Source organism: Mastacembelus armatus, chromosome 17 (assembly GCF_900324485.2).
Source record: "Mastacembelus armatus chromosome 17, fMasArm1.2, whole genome shotgun sequence".
NCBI classification, from domain to species: Eukaryota; Metazoa; Chordata; class Actinopteri; order Synbranchiformes; family Mastacembelidae; genus Mastacembelus; species Mastacembelus armatus.
Genome location: NC_046649.1, coordinates 19,895,610 through 19,910,098, shown reverse-complemented (window position 1 = coordinate 19,910,098; position 14,489 = coordinate 19,895,610). Strand labels below are relative to the sequence as shown.

The window sequence follows — 14,489 nt, the reverse complement described above, 5'->3', positions numbered from 1 at the left end:
GATTTTCTCTGTAAATCTTTGTGAGAATTGTATGTCTGTGCAAATCTATATGGTCTACAATATTTATTTCAAATTACTGATTGTAAATGAACATCAAGTTTCGATGTGGACTGTAAACGAGTGAAAAACGCCAGGTCGAGGCGGTGCGTGCGTTCTTTGGCACACAGCGCGCAACCTTTGTGCCAACGTCAAGGCACACATGGTGCGTGCTGGAGGCAGAGCGCTGTAGGAGGGAAGACGGACGAGCCAAGCATCCCCATCACTGAGGAGGGTGGCGCGGTGGTGTCGCCTGCAGGAATCCAGTTGTAAAGTCCACACACGAGGGGACTATGCGCTGAGGGGACACTGTGCAGAGCTCGCTTGTTAACCGAAAATTACCGTTCAGGTCGAGACATCAGAGGAAAAAAAAGGCTCCGGACAAGTTATTTCCGAGGGAATCCGGCTGGAGATGAATACCAACGATGCCAAGGAGTATCTCGCACGGCGGGAGATACCTCAACTATTTGAGGTGAGAGATGGCGTGCGCGTTGTTGGGATGATGACCGTGGTATGTGAAGATTACACAGCGTGATTTTCACACATTTTTACAACGATGCATTGCGTATTGCATGTCAGAGTCAAGGTAAAGATAAATTCATGATAATAATAATAAAAGGTACATCCTGTTATGGTTGAGGTGAGAATGACACGAGTCAGTCAGGAAGCCTGTTTCCTGGTGAAATAGTGGCTTGAACGAAGAGGAAACCCCTGGTGATCCCTAAATTATAAAAGTGCTTTTTATAGCAGTAAACACTGAATAATAGTCAAACTGTAACTGTAACAGTCTTCAGTCTGCTCCTTTGCTTGAGCCAGCTTATACACTGTGAGATGCTCACAGCTGGGCAGTGCATTGTTTTATCGTGAAAAATGAATATTATTCTGAGTAGTGTGACATAGAACAAAAATAATATTAAAAGTTCATATTTTATAACCGTTGCAGCAAAAGATGATAATATGACACTTAACTCAAAGAATATTAGCAGTTTATTTGTGCTAAACTGACATGAAAGTGCTGTGAAGAATAAGTTTGTGTTTAAATGTTAACTACTAATGAAGAGTCTACAGAAATATTAGTAGAATAAAGGGCAAACTGTACTATAAGGTACAGTAAGGCCAGAATCACAGTCACATTTATTCACCCTGTACAGACACTGTAAAAGAACCTGCAGAAATAAAACCAATAAAATATCATTCATTTTCCTGAGGGGGTAGCAAATCAGCCCATCCACTTAATTAGACTTAATCCAAGTGTGGTACAGTTAATGTATGCAGGCAATCACTGCTTATTTATTTACCGCCAGTCCAATTACCCTAGGCAGTGAAGTGACACACCATCATAACTAGAATGTGATTTTACTACCTACAAGTGCTGTTCAAATAAAAGTGCATTTATGATCAATCAAGTGAGAACACGAGCACACGAAACAGTTTCCAGCTGGGAGAGGCTTGTTTTCATGCCGCTGGTGGTGGGAGGTGTTTGTGAGGAGGGTGGAGGTGAAGTCCCAGAGGAGTATATTGTTTTAAAACATTCAGGGTCAGGCAGACAAATGTCACACAAATGTACACTTGACTTGTGTTTTGGCATGGAGATGGTTCTCACATTCATCACAGCCATTGGCTTCCCTTCCCCACAATAACAGTAGGTCATCAGGGCTCTGTGTTTATTTGCCAGGCTGAGTCCAATTTCATGGGACTCTGACAAAATGAGATGCTTTGTTCCCCTGGTGGAGCCAACCAGATCTCAGATCTCTCTACATCAAGCCATTACCACATGAACACAGAACCACACATCATAACAAAGACGTATGCCAGGACATTTATCTCCTTCTCCCTGTGTATTCCCTCCTGTATCTTATCACATCCTCCTTCATTGTTTTGTCCAGAGCCTGCTGACAGGTTTGATGTACTACCGGCCCGATGACCCCATCGACTATTTGGAGGTCTGTCTGAAGAAAGTCAGGGAGCTCGGAGGAACAGACAAGGTGCGGTGGGATACTTTCGTGGGCCAGGAGAAGAAGTCCCTTCCCCCTCTCAATGGGGGCCAATCACGCAGGTCTCTCTTCAGAAATGGTGAGCAGTTAATGCTGATCGGATACAATGACACAAACTAGAGCTGAATCAGTCTAGTAGGTCCACAGAAAATGCACCAGACACAACTTCGCCACTTCAAAAAATGATAACTAGGAGCAAAAATATAAATCTTATGCCACTTGTCTTCCTTCTGAGAATGCTGGCAGCAGTATACTTTCCTCTCTCACTCATCAGGCCCAAACTGGTTTCGTGTTTGAACAGGAAAGGGTGTTGACTTTTGTATTGTACCCTCATGAGCCCCATTGTAGACACTGTTAAGAGTGCGCTCTTCTCTGAAGTACAGGAAGACTTTCAGGAGTTATTTTTCCCCTGCTCCAGTGTGAAGCACAGCTCTCGGCATCACTACTCTCAGATTTAGTTCCCTAAGGTGCTCCCGCAGACAATCTGTCCAAAATACCAGCTACAACTTTTAGAAAATGATGTGTTCGCAAAGAATCCGGCCTTGACATGCCTGTGCTGCATTCACTGACCTGTGGATTTACTGGCAATCTGTTAATGTACAGTAAAAGGCAGATTAATGTGTGTAGTTATTTATTAATAATATATAAGGGAAGATCCCAGAAGACTCAACATTCATCAGTTATCATTTCCATCTGTGGTTTCGAGCAGGACTGCTTGGTTTAGGAAGAACTGCAGATGGAAAACACCGTAAGAATTTGCAAGCCAAAGTTGACTGCAGCTCCAGTATGCTAATGACATTTTCTATTTGCATTGTTTTATTAGGTCTAATATAAAATCAGACATTAACCTCTTTGTTTGATGATGCGTGTTGACCATGTAAGCAACGTACATAGTAACAGTAACTGGTGGTGAGAATAAAACAGAACTGAGTTATGTGTACGTAAAAACATCACTGCACAGATATGTAGCGATATCATTTATAAAGATAAGCCTCCGCCGTCAGAGAGATGCATTTCAGGCAGACTCCTGCTTTTAGAGATATTGTGTTAAAGATGCCTGTAAGTTTCAGTTTAGCTGCTGGAAACTGCAGCCTAATCAGGCTTTGAGCTTTCTGTCTTATCAGTCCCTTATAATGAAGCTGGGATCTGCCGTGTTTCAGATGTTTTGCTGGAAGCGAATGCTGCCATTTCCTAAACGTACTCTTTTGTTTGCCTGTTTTATGTGTTAGTAACGTTAGGAGTGAACTTTTAGATTCAGTCAGGTGGAACAACATTAGTTGTAATTTGCAAACGTCTGTGTATTTTTCATAGTTTATTTCAACAGAGCAATTTATATGTTTTGGTAAAATGCTTGCATAAAAAAGCTCCTCTGTTCACCTCAGGTTCAACTTTTCATCTCTGTGTTATCATTTCAAAGACTGCATGATCAATACCATCTTCAGTGCTGTAATTTACATCCATCTCTAATTTAATGTCTGATTGTTAAAACAAACATGACTCTTTGTTTTTGGTTATGAAGTGGGATTTCAGTATTTGGGATGTTGTGACGCCTTCAGCTATGAAATGATTGGCAGCACATTTGAAAATGAATAATGTTCACTATATTTCTAAGATATTTAATAAGGAACTTGGTTTTGTTCTTCGTCTGCATAATTGGTTTTCATTTATAACTCAGTGTGTGTGTGTCTGTGTGTGTGACAGTGTTGCCCGACAGTCCCAACTTTCCCTACAGACGGTACGACCGCCTCCCTCCCATCAGCCAGTTCTCCATCGAGAGCGACTCAGACCTGTCAGAGACGGCGGAGCTCATAGAGGAGTACGAGGTGTTTGATCCATCAAGACCACGACCCAAAGTCATCCTCGTCATTGGTAAAGGAGCAGTACAAACGGGAACACAAACATTTACACTGTGAATGTGTGTATCTTTGCACAAGACAGGAATAGAAAAAACTTTGTGACAAAAGCGAAGGATGGTCTATTTAAAGTTTCTTCAACTGGTGCTTCTGATTTTCTATTGTTAAGTGCATTTCTCCTGAATCATGTTTTCCATTAGATAAGAGATTGGTAAACATATTTTAGAAAATCCCTGCAGTGAGTATCTCTTTATTGCTTCTGCTGAGAGCTTCATCCATTTGTATATAAAAAGGTCAAAAAAATACAAAACAGAAGGTTATATTTGCCTCACTGATGATCTATAAATACACAGTCTGGGTGGGAATCTGTGACTTGGTGTCTGTGTGTGTGTGTGTGTGTGTGTGTGTGTGTGTGTGTGTGTGTGTGTGTGTACCCCAGTAGTGTGTTTTCCTGGTATGTTTGAACGTAGCACCGCTACTCTCTGTTTATATCAGCAGGGAAGATCTTGTTGAATGTCTCTCACTGTGTTAGACACTGACACTCCCTAACGTGAGCCTGCATCAACCAGTCGAACACATTCAATAATGCTCTAAATTAAGAATAATAGCACAATAAGAGTGATGGTACTGGTTAAACTGGGCCAACAAAGCTGCTATTTATAAACTCTCAAAAACTTCTGATAGCATTCTGCTACGGCATGTTTTGCCTTTGGTGTGTTCCTGAGATGTTCACTCTGTGTGTACTGTGGATAATAGTTATTTGTCCTTGCAGCACAAAGCCAGTTCCTATCTCGTCTTTATCAGCACATTGTGCCCTATTTTAAAGGCAAAGCAGGATGGCAGCAGCTGTCATCCTTTTGGAAGATCATGGCAAATGTTTTGTCTGTCAGTTTCACACAGAGAAAGAGAGGCTAGTAAAGACATTTGTGGTCAGGAGGAGGTTGAGAGCAGATTGGGCTGAACTATACAAACGTATGGCATAGTGCACATCTGCTAAATACATATTAGGGCTTCTCTTTTATCCTCGTACACCGTCTCTCTACTGAAAAGCATCTCCATTATCATCACATAACAACCATTTCCACTGCTTTTTATTGCTTTTTCCCTCAGTACATTCTCCTGGCAAATTTAAAGGATCAACTGTTAATATAATGACCACAGCTGGAGAAGCACAAATGTGATTATGACTTACTGGGACACTTAAATTAAACTGAACCATCATTAATGCTTTTAGCTACACTTGTTCAGTCAAAAATCTTGGCCATGACAAATATGTGACATTCACTTCCCTTGTATATGAAAATAAATGTCTAGGTTTTGACCATAACTACATAAAAAATGAATCACAGTCTTATAATGCTGATTTTAAATAAGAGATCAGCGTGCTACATTGTGCTCATATTTAAAAGGAATAGCTTTGGTAAATGTAGTTAGTCACTGCACTTTCCTGCTGATGGTTAGATGAGAAGATTGAAATGACTCTCATGTCTTTGTGTTAAATATAAATCTACACTCAGGAGACTGTTAGCTTAGCACAAAGACTACTAACAAGATGAAGCACTAAGACTGACTCTGAATGAAATCCATCTATACTGTGATCTCTAACCCTCACTTTTGTCTTTAGTCGGAGCCTGACTGGCTGTTTAGGTCCTTTCTGAAATTTCATACTTAGAGACAAAAGGTGTAATATTGATCTTCTCCTTCTAAATAAACTATGAGTGATCATCCAAACTTAATTTGGATACTGATATCACTCAGCTGACAGAAAACAGACATCCACTACATTGTCAGCTGCATTTTCTATGCTCTTCCACAGATCGATCAAAACATGGCTTTGGTTCAGGTCTAAAGGTCTTAATGTGGTTTAAATAAGCCAGGCTAGTCTGAACACTTCTAAAGGCAAATGTCTTTATACTTATTTTGACACTCAAAGACAGAGATAAGAACCTAACACTAAAGAGTGAAACAAGTTATTTGTTTACATAAAAAATGACAGAAATTGTTGTGTCAACAATGAAACAAAAATAATTGAGAAACTTTGCTGGATATGATTCACAGACTGAATCCTGCTTCCTACCATCAGGAAAGAGACTTTAGCCTATCTGACTTAAGTCCTGCAATTGCTAGCTCAGCACAAAATACCTGTTTACACAATTACAAGCATCATTTAGGACTGAGCATACCTTCAGAGTCATATTCCAATCACTTCACTGAAACCTGGGGGTCAGATTTGGACTATTTAATTTAAGTCTAATGAAATATTATATTAACAATATCTGAGTTGTGATGATTTTCTTCACTTGGGCACACACTCACATCACTAAAAAATCATTCCTGTCAGTAACACAATGATGGAATAAATTACAGACACAACTTGCTCACGAGCCGGAGCAATTTCAAACCATCTTTGGGGTAGTTGACATTTCTATGGTAACAGTAGCATCTCTGAAAGAAGTGCAATTGTCGTGGTATTCGGCTTGTCAGATGACTTTCACAGGTGCTTATAGATGCCTTACACAAACTGACAGGCCAGATAGAAAACCTGTCCAGCACCTTTTAGATATTCGTACTAATAATTATAATAATCCCTTTGTGGAAATCCCAAATGATAAATTTCATATTTTCTGATCTTTGTTATTTTGACTTTTGATTTTGAAATTATGATCATTTTATGAGTGAAATTCAGTTGCACTTTGATCATCAAGCTACTGTAACAGCTGTTGTCTCTTGTCATCGCTGTTAAAATATTGAGAGAAAAAGAAGAGGATTTATTAGCGAATGTAGGAGGTTCACACATACCTGTTTCTCTCATCTGCCCCCCCCCCCCCACGTGCCCTTCTCCCCCGCACTTACAAAACACACAGACACACACTCAGTCGCAAACACCCTCTCACACACAGGCAAACTCTCACATACTGGGTAAAACATACACACATATGCGCCTACACTAACACACCCACACATATAATGTTTTACACGCACGACAAAATCTCTCCCAAAACATCAACAGCTCCCTCTCTCTCTATTCTGTGCATAGGTGGCCCTGGCAGCGGCAAAGGAACACAAAGCCTGAAGATTGCAGAGCGCTATGGCTTCCAGTACGTGTCCGTGGGCGAGTTGCTGAGGAAGAAGATGATCCACAACGCCACCAGTAACAGAAAGTGGAGCCTGATCGCTAAAATCATCACCAATGGAGAACTGGCACCACAGGTAGCAGAGAAACAGAGAAGGAGAGAGGAGGAGAGGGGAGTATGTGTGTGAAACAGGGAGACTAGGAGAAGAAGGATGAGTGTAGAGTGTGTCCAGTCACTCGCAGGTCATTATCACAGCATGCATGTAACAAGGGACTAATTAGCAGCATCCATATCACAAGCGTGCTGCAGAGATGGATGCTTATCTGTCGTATTAGCCTCCCTCACTGCAAGATAATGACTCTGCCAGACCCCCTGTGGTTGTTTGTGGGCCACTCTGTCAGAAATGCATAGAAAACACACATGGATAGGCCTTAGCTCAAGTTCCCAGTTCATCATGTGTATAAAATAAAGACTTTCCTTGATTAAAATTTGTAACTGTGCATATCCAAGGACAATTAGAGAGTGAAATTACAACATTAAACAGCGAATGCATGCTGTGTTTTAAAAGAGCTAGCAGAACAGCAGACTGAGGTGGAGTGCATGTACATATGGGAACTGAAGCTAAAGCTTATGAATGTATTTTGTAATCAAATGAGGGAAAGTACGTTTCCAGCTGTCCTAGAAATAAACACGCTTCATCCTTAGCTAAAACCATCCGTCAGAGATTTCCCAGATATATTAAATATTGTTAATGAATGACTGATTTTCATTTTTTTGGATGTGTTTAATATTAACACATTAAAGAGAGAAGTCTTTAATTAGGGCAACACGATGAAGAAGGTACAAGGCTGTAGCCCAGACATCAAGCCTCGTCTGCTTTGTGGCAGTTTTTAGTTTGTGTCCTGTCATGAACTATCTTCAGTATCTGCCCACCTCGTTGTTTATCATCCCTTCCTTACAGGTCTGGCACGACACCACAGTCTCTTCTGACTGTTCAGCAGATGTCAGTCCAAGAACCAATAAGATAAACATCAAAGTAGGCCAAGATATGATAAAGTGACTGGTGGCTGTTAAGCATTTCATTTCCACACGATTAGTTTAGCAAAGCAGATTAGAGGTCAGTTTCTTACTGTTTCTGTATGCAACAGTGAGAGGAAGAGGCTGAGTAGTCCTGGGTGTATGGGAAGACTTTTATTCTGAAGCTTTAAACAGGAGCCCCCCCCCAGTAAACACACAGCACTACTTCACTCACCCTCAACCAACTATCAAATCAGCTTGAAGTTTTTGCTGTTTCTCTGCTACTCACTGCAGGGTCATGTGACTCAATATATTTCTGAACTTCTGTACCCTCAGAAATCCCACATGTCTTCTCTCATAAGAGGCTCTTGGATGTTTCAGTCTGGTCTAAAATTAAAGATTAACAACAGATTCTCAGACTGTAGAACAAGAATCCAGGGCCTTTTTTAAACCCAAATCTTTGGTTGATTAGTTTTCAGTTTTTAAGCACAACTGTCACTGTCATAGCTCCAACATCTCCCATGTGTTCATTTTTCACATTTTTCTTACGTTGAATTAAAGAAATGACCTAATGGTTAATCAAATAAATGACCTATTGGTTAATCAAATAATAAGTAAATAAATATATATATATATGTAAAATAACCCCGGTAAAAGGGTGGAGGGTGTGAGGGTCTCAGGCTCAGCTTAAATGATTCTCTCTAGTTGCTGTTTGGATGTTTGATGGCTGCTAGAATGCTGTAGATAGACTCTCTGCGAGACAGAGATGATTATTTGATGACTGGCATTCCTGTGAGTGGATCAGCTTTTCATAGACTAGCTTTTGTTATTTTATCTTACATACGTACATGAATCTGTTTGATTAGGTTTAATCTCTGCATAGACTGCAGGGCCACTGCTCTTAGTCTGTGCTTGGCAGGAAATTAAATGTCTGTGTTAGCGTTGGCCTTGGCCACGGATGTTATTTTTAGATCAGAGCATTGCTCATGTAGTTCTGCCATATCATATGATACATTATGCCTGGAGAAATACATGTGAATATGTTGACCTCCTCTAGGCAGGAGGAAGTAAATGATGCTAAAAGCTGCTGGCACTCTGGCCCCAGCTGCACTGTGGACAGTGGTTCTTCTGCATTCAGGATTGTTACAATACAATTGAAAATATAGATGGATTATACTTTAGGACTCTAAATTAGCTGCTCATTATTTATTTTCAAGGTGTTCATTTCTGCTTCTTCACTAAAATGTGATAAAGTAAAATTAAATATAAATTTGGGAAGCCAAAATTCCAAGCACCTGCGTCTGCATATGGTGGGTATTTGCACTGATAAAAATCGCTGTATACATGGTTGTTTGATGTCAAGCTCTTGACATTTAACTGAGCTGCCAAGTGGTGATAGTCATGGTTGCTGTTGCTTTCAGGAGACCACAATAACTGAGATTAAGCAGAAGATTATGAAGATCCCAGATGCCAGTGGTATCGTCATAGATGGGTTCCCTCGTGATGTCGGACAGGCCTTGTCCTTTGAGGACCAGGTGAGTTTCTATATGTTTATTCCAATGCAATAGATTACATCTTGTTCCAGTGTATAAATAGTTTGCTGTCTCAGTAAAGCATTTTGATCTTCTAGCTCCTTTACTATAAAAGGGACTTTATTTATTTGCTCTCCTTTGTTGTTGCATTGCATAACTTTCAGCCTCTGACCAGCTGGAACAGATCATCTTTTTCCTCTGGCATCTAGACAAGTCACTGTGGCTATTTTGTGCAATAGACCCAGCAAGAGTTCTTATCCGTGTGTCCAACATACACAAAGAGCTATTCAAGTAGGCACCTGCTACAAGCCAAACATGTAAATGAGCTGATTGCACGGCACACACTGAAGCTGGTATCACACTGGTTTTATCTCCAGTAGCAGGAGATCTAAGGACGGCAGTGGCAGTGGATCAGTGGTTTCAGCCACACCTCTAGGGTTTGATGTATTTCATATCAGAAGCTGGAGAGTACCCGGAGACTGTCATTAGTTTTATCGTTCACAATTCCAAATGACCAATCTCCATCTATAACTAATTAACATTTAGACTCGTTAGAATTAAAGTAGAACAATATTCTTGCATCTATTTTGCATTATTAAGTATTATTTTAACATCAAACTGAACTTTGAACTGAACTCATCTCACTCTTTGTGAAAACATAACTTACTGTAGTTAGTGTGCACATTTCATCAACGTGGCATATTTGCTGAAATAGTGTGTAAGATTCAAGACTCTGGGTGGGATGTTCCAGTGGTGGCAGCTGACTGACATTTGAGAGGAGACATCCTGTTAACTGCTGTGGTTCTGGACTGTTGCAATATGCTCAAGCCCTGCAACCTTCCAGTGCTGATATGAGGCATTTCTGGTCTTTTTCAACAAGCCCACATACCACTGGCAAATTAAGCCCTCTGGCCTTTAACCACCTTCAAGCAAGGCTAAGTCGAATGGTGGAGGCTTTAGCAGGTTGCTAAATAGATTTCAAACTGAGGGTATGCCGGGCATTGGACCACGTTGTTACAAAACTGAAATCAATTACTCATTGAAAAAAGTAAGGGCATGCTGTATTAACTGCTCTGCAGCAAAAGTAATTCTTTATTGTTTCATTAATTCAGTGGTAGACAGCTCTGCCATAGGTGCCAAATATTTCACTCCCACACAATGCATCTTTGTATTTAAAATGTGTGGAAATAAAAACCAAGACATTGTGGTTTACAGGCAGGCAGCTCATCAAAATGCAGGGATTTTCTGAACATCAAGCAAGTAACACAGCTCTCTAGGGGTCCAGACTTCAAAAGCACAGCTATACCATAACATTAGCGAGCTCAGTGTGACCCTGGAGGGTTCTAATTGTCATTTCATCGTCACTGAATTTACCTGAACTCATTATAAAACTTATTATAGAAAGCAAAAGTTTCAGTATTAGAACTTCTCCTCCTAGAACAATCATAATGACCAGTAATGGTGGTGTTAGTTTCTCTATATTAGTCCCTGAAGCACAATATTGGCAGGAGAGTCTGCAGCCTACAGTGGGTCCATTACAAGTGTTTACCATTAAAGTGCTTGAGAGCCTTTTTTCACAGATACTGACTGATGGAATTTGGTTACTGTTTTATGTTGTTATTGGTAGCTAGACTACACAGTGTTATATTCTAATTTGCATCCAGCTGTAACTCAGGCAGAGTGCCTGCAATCAGGTTGAGAGTTTGCTCTCATCTAGTGTGTAATATTTAAAGTCCGCGTTGACCCAGAGTTCACGGTTCATGGTGACAATCGATGGTGCTCACAGTCCCTTAAATCAGGACTGGTTTAGCTGCTGCTAATCAGCTATTCAACAGTGAATAACTTTTCCATTTCGCTGCTCAGTCAATGCTCAGTGTTGCTGAAATGTGCACGGAGAAGGAGGACTTGGTTAGAACGAGGAATCCGTGAGAAAGCCTAAGAAATACACGGCAGCTGTCATTCTAGATGTTCTGACTTTTTTTTCCTTACGATGAATAAAGTGTTACGTAGCTTTTGTCCGATAAAACTTTACTTTAAGCTATGAAGCCTCGCAAAGCCCAGTGAAAACATCAACAATGCAAATTAGCAAAAAAAGGAAGCTAAATAATGAAAGTCAAATGCATAAATGTCTAAAACCCTTTAATAGAAATCTATCCTTTACAACTGAGTGGCCAATTATGTCACACAACAGCCAATTGCTTTTATCATGCTTTACATTTATCAATTTTTAAATAGCACTCAGTGACTTTGAGAGTGGTTGGGGAATGGGTTTGGGTCAGTGCAATCTATGACTGATCTTATAATCAGGACATTTTCACTCCATTACAAGGAACAAGAGGGAAGGACATCAGAGTCTCAAATCCCATCTGGACAGGATTAATATTCCAGGTGGAGAGAAATGTTTTCCCTGCTCTGAAACTCCCAAAGCCATAGTCTAACATGGTTGTTCAGTCCAGTCTTGCAACCATTGTGGCAATTGGTTAAATTTTGCATTATATCTTACAGTAATAAGACCATGAATTTCTGCAGGGACCAGTAATTATCCATGTCAGTCCTGGTAAAATGTGCCCGTGGGTGTCACATGACCTACACTGTTTGATGAGGCTCATTCGATCCCTGTACAAGTGAGTGGACCATTGACAGCCATGTGTTTTGTTAATGTGTCACTCAAGGAAGCACTGAAGCAGAGTGTGAATGTAAATATCAAACAGCAGTAGACAAACTACAGCTCCACAGTGGTGCTGAGGGGTGATTACATGGGCGTTTGCTGGCTCCTGCAGAAGAAACCAGCTGGGGCTCTTCAAGAGGAACCATTTAGTAAACAATATTGAGCTTTATCTCATCATCCTGGGTTGTTAACGTAGTCAGATGGTTGTATAGTCAGTTTTATCTAGTCCTTTAAATTAACAAACTGTGCAAAACACACTCTCTCTATGTTTCTTATTGCATATTGCACAGACAACAAAGGCTGTACGACACATGCTCACAAATGGTGTATAGACAATTGCACACACTAATATAGAATGGCTTCAGACAGTATTCAAACCCTAGACGTTTTGCACACTTTACTGTAAGTTTTATTTTAAATAGATAATTTTTTTTACCCAACAATCTACATCCAATAAAACCCAGTGATGACAACGCGAAAACATGATTTTAAAAGTGTTTAATAATTATTAAAAATCAAAAACTAAAATCTCTCTTTTCTTCAAATATTCAGACCATTTGTTGTTGCACAAATTGTGGCCAGTTGCATCCTGCATGTGTAGTATTGTTGAGATGAACTTGACTGGAGTTCACCTTTGGCAAACTGATTTGATTGGACACACCTGAGTGTACATGGTCCCACAATTCATACTGCAAAAAACTAAGTCATGGAGTCAAGAAACTTTCTGTAGATCTCCTCCACGTAAATCATGGCAAAGGATAGATCAGGTTGAGGGGAGGCCATGCTTTCTAAACTCCAAGTGTTTCTAGGAGCATGGTGGTCTCAATAATTGGGAAGTGAAAAAAGTTTGGGACCACCAGGGCTCTTCTCAGCAGCAGTGACAGTATGACCGGTCAGAACTGAAGGAATGAAAAGCCCAGAAAGGTGCTTGAAATAAAACTGGAGTGAGTGGCTTTAGGACACATCTCTAAATGGCCCAGCCAAAACCTAGACTGAGACCTCACAGAACATCTCTGGGGAATATGGCATTTTACAGACATTAGCCATCTGATCTGACGGAGCCTGAGAGAATCTGCCAGAAAGACTGGGATAAACTGCCCAAACACAGGTGTGCAAAGCTTGTGGAGACTCCAAATTGTAATTGCTCCTAAAATGGGCTTAGACAAAGAGCTCAGTTAGGCCTCTTTTGTAGATGAGAGATTTCAGTTTTAGTTCATATCCATCATATATCCAACACAATAAAATGTGCAGAGAGTAGAGGGGTCTGAAATCTTCCTGTGTATCTGAGCGCTCAAAACCGTCACCTCAAAAGCATTTGTTAATATAAAAATATCTCCGCAGTTCAAAGTATTTGGTACATTAATAAATACCTAATTCTTCTGTGGATTTGTTCTAATGCATCATAAATTAGCATTCATTTCCTCCTCTGTATTTCTGTTCAGACATAGCCAGGCATACATGATGTACTGCACACAAAACTGTTCTAGGCATTGTGTATGGAGTCTCATCACGCTAACACCGTGGACCGCTAAGCCTCTTTCGTGTCTTTGTTATTTTGTCTTTTCTCTTTGGCAATTGTATCTTTGCAAAAAGAGGCCAAGTCTCGGTGTGTAATGAGAGCTCATAATGTGGCCGCTGCCGTCTGCCCGTCCACCTCGCCTGACAGCAGATTCCCCTCGCTACGTGTTCCCTGTCTGAACGCAGCCCGAGGAAACAAAGCAAAGAAATGAGATGGCTGGCTGCTGTAGAGCAGGATTTCTAACAAGACAATACTCACACAATCACACCCCCCAGCCTGATAACTCACAATCAAGCTATTACTATGGTTATTATCAGCATTTCCAGTTTTTTCCAACATGGAGCGGATTAGATGTGATTAAACATCGGCTGTAAATAAAGGAAAAATACAGCTGCAGTTATAAAGACTAACTCACATCTATTGATTAACAGTAACGTTAACAGGCAATCCCATACAGGCAGCCTGGAAGTCTCATAAATCAAATCTTGCTACATCTCACTTCTTTAAATTGGTGAATTAGATTTTATAGCAGATAAACACAGATTTTTTTTTATTGTCACAATATTATTTCAGTTGTTGTATAAAAGCAGAGCTGATGGCTGTTTGCACACGGGCCCAGGGTTACATAAGGACTTGAAAGAAGTTCACTGCAGATGAAATCACGTAGATAACACGTGTATAGAGTTGTGTTTATGAACGTGTCCCAGCTCACAAAGACTGGACCACTCAGCCAATAATGCACAGATGCAGCAGCCTTTGGAGTTACAATCAAATTAAGTGACAACTGCTGGTTATT

General features: G+C 40.4%; 1 protein-coding gene across 1 annotated transcript in view; it reads left to right on the top strand.

The window, feature by feature from the left end:
• Positions 1-214: 214 nt before the first annotated feature.
• ak5 (adenylate kinase 5) overlaps positions 215-14,489 on the top strand; it is a 52,161-nt gene continuing 37,886 nt past the window's right edge. The window contains exons 1-5 of the mRNA XM_026314620.2: positions 215-508; positions 1,923-2,109; positions 3,732-3,899; positions 6,921-7,093; positions 9,396-9,509. Coding sequence (XP_026170405.1) covers positions 449-508; positions 1,923-2,109; positions 3,732-3,899; positions 6,921-7,093; positions 9,396-9,509 — 702 coding nt within the window. The 5' untranslated portion in view covers positions 215-448. The remainder of the gene's footprint in view (positions 509-1,922; positions 2,110-3,731; positions 3,900-6,920; positions 7,094-9,395; positions 9,510-14,489) is intronic.